Source organism: Drosophila eugracilis, unplaced genomic scaffold (genome assembly GCF_018153835.1).
Source record: "Drosophila eugracilis isolate 14026-0451.02 unplaced genomic scaffold, ASM1815383v1 contig_75, whole genome shotgun sequence".
NCBI classification, from domain to species: domain Eukaryota; kingdom Metazoa; phylum Arthropoda; class Insecta; order Diptera; family Drosophilidae; genus Drosophila; species Drosophila eugracilis.
In genome coordinates this window covers 2063843-2081596 of record NW_024573645.1, presented here as the reverse complement: position 1 = coordinate 2081596, position 17754 = coordinate 2063843, and the positions used below count along the sequence as shown (strand labels likewise).

At 44.5% G+C, this 17754-nt stretch overlaps 2 protein-coding genes across 2 annotated transcripts; one reads left to right on the top strand and one right to left on the bottom strand.

The window, feature by feature from the left end:
• The first annotated feature begins 2926 nt into the window (after positions 1-2926).
• LOC108117525 lies at positions 2927-14640 on the top strand. Its single transcript, XM_041819472.1, has 7 exons — positions 2927-3146; positions 4661-4966; positions 5045-5171; positions 8862-9251; positions 9339-10066; positions 10123-10398; positions 10465-14640. The coding sequence occupies exons 2-7, from the start codon at positions 4675-4677 to the stop codon at positions 14511-14513; spliced, it is 5862 nt and encodes a 1953-aa protein (XP_041675406.1). The 5' UTR covers positions 2927-3146; positions 4661-4674; the 3' UTR covers positions 14514-14640.
• A 78-nt stretch (positions 14641-14718) lies between these two features.
• On the bottom strand, positions 14719-17455 carry LOC108117524 (solute carrier family 25 member 44). The gene is made up of 4 exons (XM_017230022.2): positions 17354-17455; positions 16059-16970; positions 15873-16000; positions 14719-15609 (listed from the first exon to the last, which is right to left on the bottom strand). The coding sequence occupies exons 2-4, from the start codon at positions 16753-16755 to the stop codon at positions 15418-15420; spliced, it is 1017 nt and encodes a 338-aa protein (XP_017085511.1). The 5' UTR covers positions 16756-16970; positions 17354-17455; the 3' UTR covers positions 14719-15417.
• Between the last annotated feature and the right edge of the window lie 299 nt (positions 17456-17754).

Below are 17754 nucleotides of genomic sequence, written 5' to 3'. Positions count from 1 at the left end.
CGAAAACTTCGAACTTTCTGCAGATTGCCGATTTCAATTACTCCAACAATGGACTCCACATTGTGGAGTAGGCGGGGGCGGGGGCAAACCTTTTTCTTTGCCGGTCGTCTGCGTGTGAAAGTAAGAAATAAGAAGCACCGAAGAAAAAAAAATACAACATTCAAATAAATTATAAATTACAATAAAGCAAAAGGGGAAACGTAAAATATGCGAAACGAAAGCGAAGTCTCCGGCCAGAAGGCACAGCCAAAGGCAACCTCGTGTATTATATTATTCCAGCGATTCTTTTCGTATTCTGCCGCCGTCTCGCACTCTTTATCGCCCTCTCTTCTAATTATGAGGCACTCTGGGTCCAAGCGTTCTCGTGTGAGTGTGTGTGTGCGTAAGCGGAGAACACTCGCTGGTTCTTACGCTCGTAACAGTGACCCAGTCTCGGGCCCACAACAGCGTGGAAAGAGTCTCTATCCGGCACACTCCACTGTCATCATCGGCGGTCTGAAAATGTTCCATTTCATTTCCACTTGTCGCCCACGCCGCCCCCCACGCCACGCCCTTGGCTCAGTAGATCAAAGTCAGAGCTGTTTTGGGTTTCTTTTTTGGTATACGCTTTCAGAGGGTACTGGACCTTTCCAGACCTTTTAGGGTTTTCCACGAAGCCATTATCATACATTTAACACTCTATTCCCCATAAAACAAACTTGATTTATAGGAAAGTATAGATGCATAATCTTGATTATGATTATAAAGATGACATATAAATCAAAGTCTCCACTTTATGGTTTGTCCGTCCATAACAACAAGAGTATTCAGACTTCGTCTATTTGAACATCCTCCCTCGTTTTCGTTCTTATCCGCTTTTGGAGGGCGCTCACAGTTCAATTGAATCCAATTGACCAAGTGCGTGGCTCTTGTCAAGCAAATACATTTGCTTACGTATACTTAATTTACGAGGCGTATACGTAATGCAACGCCCACGAATGCACCGCTTCGCCGTTGTAGAAACTTAGACAGCCGTCGGAATGGGTATAGAAATGCTAATTGAACCCATTTAGAGTGCTCTCTCTCCTTTTCTGGCCGACTGCATTATATACATACACGTAGTTATATATTTTATTGCTTTTTAGCCGCTTACCTTTGACTTTGTCTCTTGGGAATTGCAGCTGCCGCGACGCAGTTGGTGATGATCCAACTCTACCGCTTACCCGGCTACTCAACCGATTTCATCACTGATTCCGATCTGATAACATTACGTGTAAGTGCAGCTAAAAGCATTCGAGCGACGTTGAGAATCGGGGCATTAGTCCAAAGTGTGCGGGGAATTTTATAACCATGAGTAAGCGACTTGGAATTCCTACATCTTAGTTTAAGAAATAAACTACGATCACATATTTGGTATTTATTTTTTGTATATTATTTTCCTATTCCTTTATTTACTCCTTATCAGCATCAAAAATAAAGTCGAAATGTTTTCCGGGAAATGAAAAGAACTAAAATTGCGTATTTATCGGATTATTTGAATGCCCACGCACATGCTTATTGTTTCTAATTAAAAATACGATCTCATACCATTTCAAATATAAGAAAATACCCAACAGTTTTAAATCTTTTGCAAAAATTTAAAGATTACAAAATGACTAAATGTAGGCAATGTTCCATTGATTCTATCTATATAACCCCCTATTCATCCCCTATAAAATTGTAATCTTCAAGTATATCCCCTTATAGTCCCTCAAGACACTCGACTATCGATGTCAAAACTTTTTGCCAACGGCACTATTTCCATTTCCATTTCTATTTTGAGACATTTTGCATTGCTGATGTCATTTGTTTTCTATGCATATTCTGCCTTTTTGTTCAGCTCAGTTCCATTCAGTTCAGGCCAGTCCAACACCAACTAGGTATAGTTTGGTTCGATTTCCACACTCCCAGGGCCCCCAATGGCGATTGTTATTGTTGTCACTTGCCGGGGTGATACATCAACTTCTTAATTTATGAGGTGCAATTTTTATGGCTGGCCTTTTTGATACTCAACGTGGCTAAGAGAGTAAAAGCATCTCTCGCCCGCCGGTAACAACATTTCTTTGTTGATTATTTTTATTTTTTGAGTGTGCTTCGGTGGGTTTTTTTCTTTCTGTATACTTTTTTTTCACTTTTTCTTGCATGCGCTTGTGGCAAGAACTTTCTCTTCTAATTGAAAGCAGTTCGATGGCGGCGGGCGATAAGCCAGCGGAGCGATCTGTGGGAGGGGAAGCGGTCTGCTAAGAAAAGCATCCAGCTGGGCATCTTTTTGATGAACCGGCTCCGGCGATGGATTGACGTCGATGTGGATGTGGATCTGGCTGTGAAGCTAGCTGTGGAGCTGGTTGGATGCCGAGGCCGATCCCATAGCTGATGCCTCAATCTGAATGGTCTTTCTTGGTGGAGTGGCCAGTGGACAGTTGCGAGTGGAGCGGATGAATGGCGATCGGCGCCTGGCAAGGCATTTCTTATGTTTCTGCTTTAATGGGAACTTTATGCAGCCGCAAGGCATTTTATCTCTTTCGTTTCGATTTGAATACGGAAAGAGGCGACGACGACGGTGGACGGCGGACGACGGAGGCGATAAGCGCCAGCAAGTTGAAAATAAATAATAAATATTTAAGAGTAGAAGCTCATGGGATGCTGGGGCGGGGTGTTGGAAATGAAAAAAAAAACTGCTACTACGCGGGCAGTGAATGAAAGCCATCGGAGAACTGGTCGCTTGCCTGGAAGACTTTTTGGTCTTTGGCGTTGGTGCTTTTTTTTATCTCCGAGTCGGTTTTTTACTCTTTTTTCTTACTTTTTTTTGGTGAAGCTGTGGCATGTCTCGGGCTTTGCGGCTCGGCATCTGTGTTTCTTTTGGCTTCTAATGGCAGCCGTGAGGTGAGAATCGATTTAGTTCGGTTTACGACGATCCCAGATACAAACGCGAAAAAGTTTCTTTTCGGTGTGTGTTGTGCGGTGGATCCGAAAAAAAGAAGATCGCCAGGAGTCGCCACCAGGGAAATAGGAACTGCCAGACAGCCTAAAGAATACGAAACAACAAACTGCTCGTGAAAGTTCCCGGCTAATTGAGGCAGGTGTTAATCACGGCAATTACGAACTACAAATTGCACACCGCACTTGGGGTAAATCAATTTCCGTTTTTGCGCAAAAGATCATCCAACAAATTGATTATTATTAATGGCCGGAGTGCCACAGTTGACTAAGTGAGCGTGTCTTGAAGTTACAGCCTAAAACCAGCCAAAGCCGGTGGTCTGTAAAATTTCTCTAAGCCAGCGATTTCCTGGCGGCTATTATATGTTCGTAGGAGGTATGGACCCTTGAACGAGGAAGAGAAACAAGGCCTTATGCAAGCCTAAAGTCTTGAGCCTAATTGCATAATTTTGTGAAAAACTAAGTGCAATGTACGAAGTGCTAGCTGAAATGGGTCTATGGATAATTCGCATAAATATCATAATTACTTTTAGATCTGCATTTAGATTTTGATTTTCATAAGCTTTTAATGCGCATTTTTGGTTTAAATAGCTTAGAGTTAACTTAGTGTTGGGTACCATCTCAATCCCCTTCTTCAAACACACCTCCGCATGGTGTCCATCTGGTCAGCAAGACCATTAACATTATTGGAATGGCAAAGGCAGTTTATGAATTGTAGGTAGTAGTTAACCGCTATAAAAAATTTATTACATAGACCTCTGGCAATCTTGACGCCTGTTATGCGGTCATTCAAGCGATTAAAGTACTCCGCATTGCAGCCAAATAAATAAATTATAATGAAAAGAAATAACAAATAATAATAGAAGGAATAAACAACATGAACTAGTACAGAGATTTGCTTTTAGTACAATGACCTCAAAGTTGAAGAACTTCGGCTTTAGGTTGCCTATTTCTTATCGCTTAATAGTAAATATTTAAAATTATTTAATATTTTCTATATTTAGAAAAGTCAATCAACTGTGGGCTAGAAAGTGTATTCAAATAACAACCAGCTCTGAAATCACTCGGCCAAAACCAAATCGGACTGCAGAAAAAGTACAAAAAAAAAACTCAGAAAAAAAGAGAATAATATGGTTAGGCGATAATAAGCTGCAGTTGAAGTTAATTTTTTATTATTGTAATTAGCTGTGGGCAGCTTAAAAAAGGCTAAATTAAATAATGGCAAGCTTTTCGTTGGCTGCTTTTTTCCTGCCCCTGCTGCTGCCATTTTCGATGTTGTATGTTTGCAGTTGCTGTGGCTGATGTAATCGCAACGTTTGAATCACGAAAGAAGCAACAGCAGCCATTATGCATCGATATTGGCGACGTAACATTATGGATAATTATATATACCAGGTCGAAAATGTTTTTTCTTTGCAACATATACAGCTGAGGGGCAGATTAAGCGCGTTGAGGCTTATGAGGGGTCAAGCAATGGGCAACCAAATAACTCATTTGCCAAGTTTAAAGACACCGATTTATGTATATACAATATACAATCCCTACTTAATAGTTTTGTATGACACTGAAAAATCTTCGAGATTTTTCTCCTTGAGAAACCCTAAGACTTTGAGACCCCTAAAACCAAAGACAGCATTCCGCCTTCCACTAGATTCCTGGGCAACCTTTGCTCACACTGAACTTGACAGCGAATAAACCATTCCAGAAGTCGCCGCTGGAATGTTGCAGCCATCACTTCTGGTGGCGTTGCTGCTCTTGCTGGTGCACTTGGAAAATGCCAGCGGCAAACCGCCCACCAAGGAGCTGCCCCGTCCGCTGATCCCGTTCCATGGACATGAGGAGGAGGACCTGTACACGGAACTGGAGGCTAAGGCAACATTCCAAACGATACGAAATGGACGCTCGCGGCGTCCCACCCTGATGGATGTGGCCTTGCAACAGAGTGTGCGACAGGGACTCGATGCCATGGCCGAGCTGTACGGTCGCATTCAGCCGGAGATGCTGCGCAATGGTGGGTACTACGACCGCAATGCCACTTTCTTCTAACCTTGAATCAATTCCACGAAATCCTCGAAATACCTCGCAAAAGGCCAAACCCTGCAGGACAATCATCCGGCCGCGATGTTGTCCCGATTCAATGCCCCCACCACGGACTCAGAACGTCGGGAGATGGCCGCCTATGCCACCATCGCAGCAGCCAAGGCCTTTCGCAAAAAGTAAGTTCCGGGGCGAATATGTGGTGTATGGCTTGGGTGTAGAGGTGGAATTGGATATTCGCTTGTGCAGATTGTGGCGGGCCATAAGTTCATCAGCCGCAAATATGTGGCTATGACATATGAAAAAAGTTATTGGCAAAAGCGATGGGCATGATTAAAAATCAAAGTGGTTTGGAGGGTGGGACAAGAAGTTGGCTTCGTTGGGATTGACTCATTTAATACCCTAAAAGAAACAAAATATAATAATAAAAATAAGAACAAGATTTCATATTTATCATTTAGAAATATGCTCAGAAATATAAAGTCAGTTTAAGGTTTATCCTCGCATTAGTATATCATTTTCATCATTATTGGGAACCTCATCTACTATTTTTTAAAGTATTTTACTGTAGGAAAACTTAATGGTACCCATATTAACTTAAGTCTTTTATTTTTATTAATCTCTTTAATGTCTTTTCCTCTGAAAACCATATAGCTATTTGGCAAATATTGATTAAGATGAAGATTGGGGAATTTCTGTGATTCTTGGAAAATGGTTTACCAACTTTGCCAACAAAAATAGCACCCCTCGCCCCTGAATCACCCACGATGAGTGGGCATGGCCACTCTCGAGTTTCTTCCCCCTAGGCAATCTAATGCATAAATAGCAACAACCATGCAAAAAATATATAGAAAAAAAGTAACGCAAAAGACAAAGGCAAAAAAGTAAGCAATATTATTGAGTTGAGGATGCCTCCCCCCCAACGGGGTGCCCCTGCAACACACCCTCCGTTTCCACAATTACCGCCGGCAACTTTCTCGCTTGATTAACGAGTTCTACGGCATCCATGGCAGCAGCTTCACCGGCAGTCGAGCTAATGAGTTGGAGCTGGGAATCCGAATGGCCTGGAAGTTGGCGGCTCAAGTGGAAGTGACCACCCCGCGATATCCCCTTGCAAAACATATCGAATCGTAGCCAAAAAGCAGTTGGACTCCCAACTGCGATTGCTCATGACTAAGAGTCAACTTTCACTTTGACATTGAAATGCCGCATAATTGGCAGGCAAGACCAAGAGACACCAACGCCGAATCCAATCCTAAATCCAAAACCAATACCATATCAGTTCGTATTAAGTGCACTGAAAGAAAAAGTGGCTAAAAATGTATATAAAAAGCTGAATATTTCATTAGGGAAAGGGTAAATAAATCGGAAATACCCGAGAAACTATAGAATTCTGAATGGTGAAGTCAATTTGAACATTTAACAGACTTGATTAATTGTTTTGAAGGCTTCTGACTAGCTAAAAATAAAAGTTTTTCCTCTGTGTAATGACAAGTCAAGGTATAAATACAGATTGGGGATGGGGTGAAGGTAAATAAAAACGGCCCGGGTTAAACGACCTCTTTGGTCGGCCAACGGAAATGGCAGACGCCACAAACTCCGATTCCAACTACATTTCCATCTCCGTTTTCATCGCCGATTGTTTGCAGTTTTTCCAGTTTTTCCGCTAGCAGAGTTTTCACTTTTCACAATCTGTGAAAATCCATGCGATTTTCCACACATATACACTCATACCACAGAAAAACGCGTTGAGCTGAGAACTTTCACCCAGGGGGCAGCCGAAAAGGCAATTTACTCAGGTGAATTCGACTCAGGTGCAATGAGCTCTGACCGCGTCGAATGCAAAGCTGCCCGAAATCGCATTTATGTAATTGCAATCAATGGGCCGACACACAAGACGACACAAGACGACATCGTCCCCAAACAGACAGACAATTGCCAGACAAAAGATGCTGATGATGATGGCCATTAATGGAAAATGCTTTTTGGTCCACTCCAAGCGATGTCCACAATCAAATTACGAAATGGCCAACATGTTTGGTTTAATTAAATATCAACAAATGCCGTCCAGTTGTCAACTGGCGATGATGATGATGATGATCGCTGTCGATGGGGCTCGTTAATGGTACCAAAAGCAGCATTTAGCAAAATTAGAAGCCAAAGAAAGCGACAGCTTTAGAAAAATATCACATACTCTTGTCGCATATATAACCAGCACGTCTCTCTCTCTATCGCACATCTGTTAGAGCTTCAGCTTCGGATTTGGCATTCGCAATTTGATTTAATCAAAACAGGGAAAGGCAAAGCTTCAGCTGCTGCTGCTGCTGCGACGTCGACTGAGGCAGCGGCGGTACAACTGATACGCTGGCTAAGAAAAATGGGAAAAAAACCGAAACTGAAACACAAACATGAGGCGACTTTCGTTTTCTACCAGCCAATTCGGCCTTAAGCTCCCCAAGACATACGAAAGTTTTTGTATTGTGTTTTTTTTTCTTCTGCTGCCGTTTCACAGGGCAATGAACTCTCAACGCTGTTAACAAAACAACAAAATAAAGTGTCCAACGTTGCGGCTGCGCTCTGCGTCTAGATTGCGTATACGCCGCGTGAACTCAAGTCAAAGGGCGACTGCACCTTTAATGGGCTTTTCTTTGAATAAAACAAGTGGTTAATAGGAAAATTGTGCAGAGCAATGACAAAAGCAAATACAAAGCGCACAAAGGCTGGGAAAATATGCATTTCCACTTTCACCTGCTGAAAAGCTGACGACAACCTGGAAAACTGGAAAAACGTGCCGAAACGATTATACACTTGCTCATCCCCTTGACGGCCAGCGAAAATGGCATTCAATCGTGGCTAATTTAGTCTGATATTCGTGTGTAGAAAAGTGAAACTCCTAGAAGATTGATAGAAAGATCGCAGGAAATTATATGCTAGGCAGGAAGTCGAGTTGGCTAACTCATGTGATCTAGCCAAGAGAAAGTAGAAAAAGCAATTGAGTCTTTTCATCTTAGATCGATTGGTGGGAAGCTACAGAAATTATACCTATTAAATGTAATTAAAAACTGCACACATTTTTGCTCAAACATGCTTAGGCTTAAAGACTATAAAATTATTGAAACTGCTAGTCTTTTTATATGGAATATAAAATTTTTCTTGCCTTGAACCTTGAATTCAACTTTGACATCTAGTTCAAAATTTTAGGGAATGTCTTTAATAGATTATTCTTTTCGTTGATTCGAATTTAATAAGCTAATAATATGCTAAATAATCCCTAACTTTAGACAAATTCAGACCTAAGAACACCTTAGACACATTTTCGCGTTCATAAAATCGTAGAAAAAACTTTAAATTTCACCCACCCTATTCCATAGTAAAAAGCCCAAAGAAACTTATAAAAACTAACCCTATACCGACTTCTACTTATTCATAAGCACACATGAAAACATGACATGTTTCATGACCAAGTCATTATACCTCTCGAGCTTGAAACGAAATGAAAATTGACGAAAAAAGTCGCTAATAAACGCGGCAAATGGAAAGCAAAAGCGGTTAAATTAAACCCAGCGGCTGCTCACCGATTTCTTATGCGTTTTCCCGCCTCAATCTCGCACAACGGCAGTGGGTTTAATTCGATGGTGGATCCCATTTGGAGTCACCACCGAGTGGCGAACTCGTTTCCACAAACCTCGCAGTCGAGCGTTTTATAAATAGACGATGGCGGCTCGAGCAGTCGTCACTCGATCACAAAATTTGAGCGCAACCATGTCGTGTGGGCCTCACTAGCTATCGGGATGATGGTACCGGGAGGTCCTGGCACCATCATCCTACTGCACACTATCCATCCGCTTCGATCTCTCTTTACTCGGCAGCTTCCAACACATCGATGAGCTTGCCCGCCAGTCACACGCGCAGCGGATCTCACTACGGCGTACTGCATTGGAGGGCCTCTGTCCACCACGGGATCCACCGCCATGCATGCCGGCCTCGGAAAGATATCGCACCCACGACGGCACATGCAACAACAAACGCCGACCGAGATGGGGAGCCGCCCAGATGCCCTTCAATCGCTTCCTGCCACCAGAATACGGCGATGGCGTCGACACGGTCCGGAGTTCTGCCGATGGCAGCACCTTATCCTCGTCCCGGTTCGTCAGCCTGTTGGTGCATGGAGCTCGGGAAGGAGAAGCCCCGCTCACTCTGATGATCGCTCAATGGGGTCAGATGCTCGACCACGACATGACCTCCACAGCTCAGCCACGGTAAAAATCATTGCCCCTTATGAAATAATTATCTTAATATCATAATAAGTTGAGAACTAATTCAGGACAATTTCGACTCCATTCCAGCTCTATAAATGGTTCTATACCCAGTTGCTGTGGCGGCAAGGACTTCCATCCTTCCTGCTTTCCCATTAAAGTGCCTTTAGACGATCCTTGGCTGGCTCCGCTCAAGGTGCGTTGTTTGGAGTTCCTGCGCTCTGCTCCTGCCCAGAGACGTGACTGCGTGTTGTCCTGGCGGGAGCAGACCAATCAGGTCACCTCCTACATCGACGCCTCACCCATTTACTCGAACAGCGCTAAGTCTTCGGACAATGCCAGAGTTTTTCGGCACGGTTTGCTCGTCTATGGACGTGGTGATCCGGCCGAGGATGTGTGTCAAAGGGGAGCAATAGCCACCAAGTGCATTCGATCTGGAGACGGACGAAGTGGCGAGCAACCTGGCCTGCTGGCCATGCACCATGTCTGGGTGGGCGAACACAATCGGATCGCCCTCGAGCTAAGTGAATTGAATCCTCACTGGAGCGATGAGAAGGTGTACCAGGAAACACGGCGGATTGTGGGTGCCATGTTTCAGCACATCACTTTCCGGGAGTTCCTGCCTGTCATTCTGGGCAGGGAGGTGGCCAAACTGTTCGACCTAGAACTGATGCCATCGGGCTACTACGAACGATATAGTTCCAAGGTGAATCCGACGGTGGCCAATGCCTTTGCAGCTGCTGCCTTCCGTTTCGGACACTCGCTGGTTCAGAATTCCTATTCGAGATGCGATCGCCATCACAATGTGATAAATAATAGTTAGTTTGTTATAATATTCTATGATCTTTTTATAACTTTCTTCTCCCTTATTCAGATGTCAGTCTGCACGAGGAATTCCAGCGCGGTGATATTGGTTCGGCTGGATCACTGCATCGTCTTCTACGTGGCTTGGCCTCCCAGCGGGCTCTGAAGAGGGATGAGTTCATCACCCCCGAGTTGACCAATCACCTTTTCCAGACTCCTGGTTTTCCTTTCGGTTTGGACCTGGCTGCCATTAACATCCAGAGGGGCAGGGACCATGGTATTGCTCCTTACAGTGCTTGGAGGGTACCCTGTGGTCTCAGCCCCATCCTCAGTTGGGATGACTTTGGTAAGTTTAGAACAAGAGAGAAGTTATGGGATTTTCTTTACTAATTTAATTTAATTTTCTTTTTAGCCAACGTTGTGGGCCCAGAATCCGCCAAACGTATTGGCCACGCCTACCGCAGCGTCCATGACATCGACCTGTTTGTGGGCGGAATTGCAGAACGTCCTGTGGTAGGAGGCTTAGTGGGACCGACCTTTGCCTGCATCATAGCCCAACAGTTCAGTAACGCCCGGCGAGGGGATCGCTTTTGGTATGAGAATGGTGGATTCGAGAGCTCCTTCACGCCAGCGCAACTACACTCCCTGCGACGAGTGTCCTTGGCCCAAGTTCTTTGCCGCACTGTGGGTGGTGGCACTCTCCAGCCCCACATCTTTATCCCAGCCGAGTTTGAGGACAATGAGCGACAGACCTGCGGAACTGGCAGTCTAAGCCCTATTGATCTAAGTCCCTGGTTGGAGCAAGATCCCTTCCACAACCAACAGGTGCCCGACCAGGTGTTTACCATTGGGCAACCAGAATTGGGCTCAGTTCAGGTCATCAAGGAGGACAAGGCGGGCTTCTCTAACCGAGTGAAACCCATAAAACCGCATGTGGAAATCAGTTCCCCTTCAGTCAGCGGGTTCCATAGACCCACCAACGGAAACTCGACCAAAGTTAGTGACAAACTTGACATCAGACGAAAGACGGTGGCGAACAAGAACACGAACAACAACCGACAGACTACCCCCACTCGCAAGCCCGTAAGTGGTGTCAACAACAAACTGGACAAATCACCAAAGATTACGATTAACATCAAGAGCGTAAATGTTAGAAGACCAGAGGGTCCCAAGAGAAGGGTTATCATCAACAATGTGCCCGTAGAGCTACGAAGTTCAGGGGGTAATGCTACTGACGCGGAAACAGATACAGGAACTTTGACTGCAGACGAAAACGATGACGAGTTTAACGAGGACGAAGAAATGGACATGGAAGATATAGAAGAGGTGAGAGCTAATAGGGATGACCCTTTAACAAAAACCAAGACGCATCCGATCACGACTGAAACTGACTCTAAGACAGGGACAGTTGACAAGGACGAAAAAGACACCTCGAACAAACGTATTGGACTGTCAACAGAAGACCCAAAAACCGAAAGACGTGACGCCAGAAATAGTGAACAGCAGGAGACAACGACAGAGGACGGGACAGCGGACTCTCAAATATTCTACTTAAACCGAATTCTTAAAACTACCACAGAGGACCACAAGACTAGGCAGAAAAATGCATCCGAGATCAGTGAGCTTACTAAAATGACTGTCGAACGTACACAATACCAGGACAGATCTATTTACGAAACACCCCAGAATGTGGTGGTGATCGGACCGAATACCGACCAAGAAATTGGGACAAACATAGGACATGCCAAACAGAACCAAATTGTAACTAAAACTGAGACTCAGACTGATAAGAACGAAAGGGAAAGCTGCAACGAACGAGTTAGGCAACCAACAGAAGCCACCAAAACTGACGAACTCGACAATAGAAAGTCGAAAGATCAACAGGAAGCAAGGACCCTGGACGAAACAATGAACTCTCGACTACTAAACATTCAAACTACTACATACGGAACTACTCCGACAATTATGTTAGAACGCTTAACTAGACAGACAAAAGAACCTAAAATCGGACCGAATACGGACCAAACTCAAACTGAAACTGAGACTGAAACTAACTCAGAGACAACGACAGCTAATAGCAACGAAGCAACCAAAGCTGAAAGACGTAACACCAGAAAGCTGGAAACTGAGCAAGAGAGCCTGGACACACTACTGGACTCACGACTACTGCTTTTAGAACGCAATGCTACCACTAGACCAAAGGACTACGATACTAGTTCCACAGTTATGATGGAACGCTTCACTCAAAATACAGGACCACCTAAGATCGGACTAAATTTCGATCAAGACGAGAGAGAAACAAACTACCGACAGACAAAAAATAACCAAACTAAAACTGAGACTGAAACTGACTTGAAGACTACGACTTTTAGTAAGACTTTAACAGATACCTTAATTAAACCACTTGTACAGTCAACAGAATCTACAGAAACTGAAAAACGTGACACCAGAAAACTGGAATCCCAGAAAGAGTCGAAGACTCTGGACAAGACAGCGGACCCTCGACTACTTCACTTACAACGAAATCGTACGACGACCACAAAGGACTACGAGACTAGTTCCACAATTAGTTTGGAACGCTTTACGCGACAAACAAAAGCACCCAAGATCAGTAAGCCCACGAAAAGGGCCGTTGAACTGAGACAGTACCAGAACAGACCGCTCTACGAACGACCCCAGAAGGTGGTGGTCAACGGACCGAATGCCGACCAGTACGAGATTGAGATAAACATACGACAGACGAACAAGAATCCCGGATCAAGACCCTCGACAGCTGACTATGCTGAATACACGACTGTCAACAAACCGTACTACGACTCAAACTACGCACCGCACTACGTGGACTACGCTAGTACTACTCCCATTCCCTTGCCAAGCTATGGGTACCATCAACCTCTTTCGGAGATCAGTACTCAGGGACAGAGGACTAAGCCACCGACCATAATATATCTGAACGACAATGACGACAGACGGACCACGACACGAGCACCGAACATTTTTCAGAACTTTTTGACCTTTGCCACGAACACCTTTAACCCTTTGGGTAATCGACGGCCAATGCCTACGACACCATCTCCCATATCCCAGAGCCACACGGACAGACCTCAGTTCGAGAACAATGTTGTTCACAGTCCGATCAGTAACTCTCATATATTGACAGGAGTTTCATCCTCCTATTCACCACGACCGCAATCAGTGCACTCATATCCCGTGGCCACTAGTTCTCAGATTAGCGCTAATCCCGGATCCGGTTTTCTACACGCCTCGAGCAGTGCAGTGAGTGCGGGAAACTTTGGCAGTATATCGGGAGTGGCCACAGCCAATGGAGCGGATAGCACTTTCAGCTTCAATATAAGGCCACGTCCTAGTCCTGAATTGGGCTCGGTTGTGAGCTCTTACCCAAGACCTGCTCCAAATCAAGGGGTAGTGGGAGGAGGAGGATCATATGGAATCTTGGGGCAACCTTCGTACAGACCAGACTATGCACCCCCACAAAGCGAACTGTACTACGACAGAGAACTAAGCACTGACCGAAATACCAGTCCGTTCTCCGGATCTAGTTCCATATACAGACCGCAGTTACAGGCACAGACTTTTTACGGACGGGCACCAGAACTCAAGGAGGTGGGAAACAACAGCAACGAACTAACACAGACAGAGCAAAAACTTTACTTACAGGACTACGACTACGTGAGTAGGACGCTTTCCAACTTGACCACGGACGAAAGTCATCTCACTGAAGAGGATGCAGACTATGTGTACGACGAAGACTTTCCTAGCAATGACCTGGACAAAACGGAGACCCGGAAAGAGACAGACGTAACCGAATTGTCCACTAAAAAATTTGACAAAGACGGATACATGCGACCTCAACTGATGCGAAACTCGACCCAGAACTCTACTGGAACCAACGTGACCTCACTGGACGACAACTACGTAATGCCCATGTTGGACAACAAGACGCGCGCTAGCTACGTGACCGAGGTTCCCAAGCCCATGCTATCCACCTCCAGTCGGAGTGTCACAAACAGTAAGGTCACCGTTTTCCCGGACAGTGTGGGCAAACAGTTGGGCAACGACATACTCGCAGACGAGACGGACGACTACGTGGATGGTAACTCGGAGGCACGACTGAAGGCGCAGAGACTGAAGCAACTGGCCAGTGTGGCTTTCGCACCAATTACCGTATTAACTAAACCGGACAGACCGGACAACTGGGTGATCTATAACAAGGCCAGTGAGGAGCCTCCATTACCACAGCCACCGGCGATCAATATGGATGTAGCACCCACAGGAGAGGTACCCACTCCTATTAAGAACTTCAATAATGGTTGGCTAAAGCAAGATCTAAAGGTTCAGCCGGAAGGATCGATAACTAAATCGGAGGATGTGCCAATAAGATCTGATCCCACTGAGATGGCGAGGAAGAAAACGACTGTGGCAGCAGCGGACAGTAACTAGAAATGCCAAATTTGCCCTAGATTACTTATTTATTTATCTAAACTTTAAAAGCCGAATTAAAATTCAACTCTCATTCAATGATTTTATAGTTTTAAATGGAAGGTTTCTCATGTAAGGTGAGGGACATCAAAACTAACTAACTATCTAACTAAACTAAAGATCGTCAAAGGTTTCTTCCGGACACATAGCTCTTTGACTTCATATATATATTTCAGAGTGCCAAAAATGTGACAATTCTTGGTTTGTACTTTATTATAATGCAGACTAAAACTAGTTTATCCACTCAGAGAACACACACACGAATGCTTAACTAAGTAAGTGCCTCCCGACCTTGAGGGAGGGGCGACCCTGTTTTCGATATAAATTTCTAATTCGGTATGTCCAGTTTTGTGGTAATTTGTTTGGCGCAAACATTGCTGTGCTTAATAGTGTAAAAGTAATTGGGCTACCAAATGTAATCAACATTATTATCAACATCATCATCATCATCATCAATTACGTACAAGTACAAGTATAGTTATGTATATAATAAATTAGGCTTGTAACCGATCGGCCTCTATGCGTGTTAGGTATAAAACGACTAAGTATAACAAAAATAATGTACATTTTTTAAGCTACAACACTTTGGGGTATTTGCATATTTAATTGCGTTTCTTGAACATCCTAGCCACAAGCATATTGACGCTCTACTAAAAGTACATACTCGAGGCTTCCGTCTTCTATGATTTAATATTTCGCTATCGTTTGCAATTCAACTAATTAACCTGTGCTCCTCGGCTCCTTTCTTCTTAACCTTTGTTATTTACAATCGTGAGCGAATCTCCTCCGGTTCTGGTGGTTCTCAGTACGTCGCGTAAATGCAGTTTTGAGTTGGTTTCAGTTTGGCTGGGGGATTGTGCGTTCTTTACCAGCGGATCTGGTGCTTATACTGCTCGTCCACAGCAATCCGCTTGATGGTCTCGTAACCTAGGATAATGCTGAATGAGAAGGCCGCCGACTGCACCAGGCGGGCGGACAGGCCCTTGAAGAAGCAATTCAGTTTCTCCTCCTGCCACAGTTCCCGGAAAGCGACGCTCATCGAGTCCAAACGGTGGACCTGGGGTAAGATAACATTATAAAGATTACGTATGAATGACGAGCACTTTTAAGCTTTTGAGATAAGAGTTCCTGATATTACGACATCTTTAATAAAAATTGCTATAAAGAAATGGTTTACAAAGCAATACTCTAGAGTCTAGACAGATTTTGATTACTCATAAGATGTTCTTTAATTATCAAATATATTCGATAATTATCAAATATATTGATATAATTATCAAATATATATTCAATCTATAGTTACAATCTAGCAAAACTCACCTGCAAACGGGCTCGCACTATATCTAATGGATTGGTTAGTATTGTCGTTGTGAAGCCACCCAGGCTGCCGGCCACGCACTGGATAAACAGATGGGACACCCAAACCGGGCTGATGCGGAACAGTTCGTCTGCGAATAGGGTCCGAAATTAATATAATCTAATCTCGCTCATAAGCGGAAGACTTACCCTGATAGAGGTGATAGAAGGCCCACCACATGGCCGAATTAGGTACGTAGGCCATTAGGCTGGCGGTATAGCCTCGATAGAAGCCCCGGAAGCCATCTCGTCGCATTATCTCCCTGCCAATATCCATGGATATATGCAAGCGACTGCGTCCGGGCCATGACTTGATGCCCAGGGGATTGATATCGCCTTTGGCGCCGGCATGCGCTGCCATACCGAGCACCATGGCGTGTTGCGATATCACGTCGAAAGGAACTATGATGGTCTGGCCCACCAGGGAGGCACAGCCGCCGCCGGCGAGAGCCTTCATTCGATGTCCGGCACCCAGATCATTGAGCACATGGCGCACGCCCTCGTATGTGCTGATGTAAAAGACGCCGGACACTATTTGCACGGATGAGATCCAGAAACCTCTATACAGACCGGGCACTCCTTCCGATCGGTAGATCTTCATAGCACAATCCACCATGCCCTTGTAGACATCGCTCTTGTGCTGCACCTGCAACTGCGTCTTGATCACGGTGAGCGGGAAAAGACAGCATCGCACCGAGAATGAGCTGAGCATGGAGAGCGGAAAGAACTTTGTCTTGTTCATCATGTCCCATTCAATGGTGCGTATGTATGGCAATCCGTCGGGTGTTCCTACCCCGCTGGGTGCCTCCGTGAGGCGGGATGTGGAGCTACTACCGCTTTCCGCCATAGCTGCTACCTGTTGAAGGTGTTGCTACTGCTCCAACGACTCCTGGTGGACTGAGTGCGTCCGGGAAGGATTGTTCGCATGCGTAGAAGCTTCGAGGGGATGGGGGCTTCCTTCACAGCCTGGTATGCTGTTGTCTCTGGAGGCATTCGACCTGCATGACTCTAGATGGGTTCCTTTGTGCTCCGCTTATTGTTGCCGTGTATTTACATATATATCTGTGAAAAAACAAAGATAATCAGTTCATTGACGCAACTCGGACGCATACGCACGAAAATCATTCCCAAGGTCGCGAGACAGATACGGATTTCGAGGGTCCGCCCGTGACCTTTGCTCCTACGCCACGGTCAAGGGAATCCGGCGTAGAGCCTCACGGTTTAACGACTATCTAATCTATATATAGCTTGGCGCCTCATCCAATTTGGAGTTGTTATTATATAATGCGCAGACACCTGACTGATTGGCCTTCATCCCCCTGCCCATGCAAAAAGCTCACTCGGACGTAAACAAACTCTTCAAACGGAGTCTGGATAGGTTTTCTTTGGTTTTTATTACTGGCTGAGCAATTTCTGGTATTCCCGGTGGTTTCTTGGTCACTTACCTATGCCAGTATGTTTGTTTGGATATTAGCTTTGTACATATCACATAATAAATCTGATGAGAATGAAAAATTGCTATAAGAGAGATTTTTGGGAGTGTAAAGTGTGACCAGCATAATATAAAGAATGCATCTAAATATGCTATTAAGTAAAGGTGCGGTACGTGGATACTTGGCTAGCTTGGACTCTAACCGGTTGGAAACCGTTAGATGTCCCAATCAGAACATTTCAACTTACTTTGAAAAAGTATGATGTATCCAATAAGAATGCTTTTCAATTCTTTTGATTAATTTAATGTTAAAACTCAAATATTATTCTTTTACCAACATAAAAAATTCTTTAAAGTGTACAAGATTCTAAGCTCTTCTAATTTATAACATATATTAAAAAACAACAACTTCAA

Coding starts and splice junctions, on each gene's coding strand:
- LOC108117525 (XM_041819472.1), top strand. CDS start 4,675: ATGTTGCAGCCATCACTTCTGGTGGCGTTGCTGCTCTTGCTGGTGCAC. Junction 5,172..8,861: donor GCCAAGGCCTTTCGCAAAAA/GTAAGTTCCGGG, acceptor TTTACTCGGCAG/CTTCCAACACATCGATGAGC. Junction 10,067..10,122: donor TCACAATGTGATAAATAATA/GTTAGTTTGTTA, acceptor TCCCTTATTCAG/ATGTCAGTCTGCACGAGGAA.
- LOC108117524 (XM_017230022.2), bottom strand. CDS start 16,755: ATGGCGGAAAGCGGTAGTAGCTCCACATCCCGCCTCACGGAGGCACCC. Junction 16,001..16,058: donor CTTCTATCACCTCTATCAGG/GTAAGTCTTCCG, acceptor CCCTATTCGCAG/ACGAACTGTTCCGCATCAGC. Junction 15,610..15,872: donor TAGTGCGAGCCCGTTTGCAG/GTGAGTTTTGCT, acceptor ATCTTACCCCAG/GTCCACCGTTTGGACTCGAT.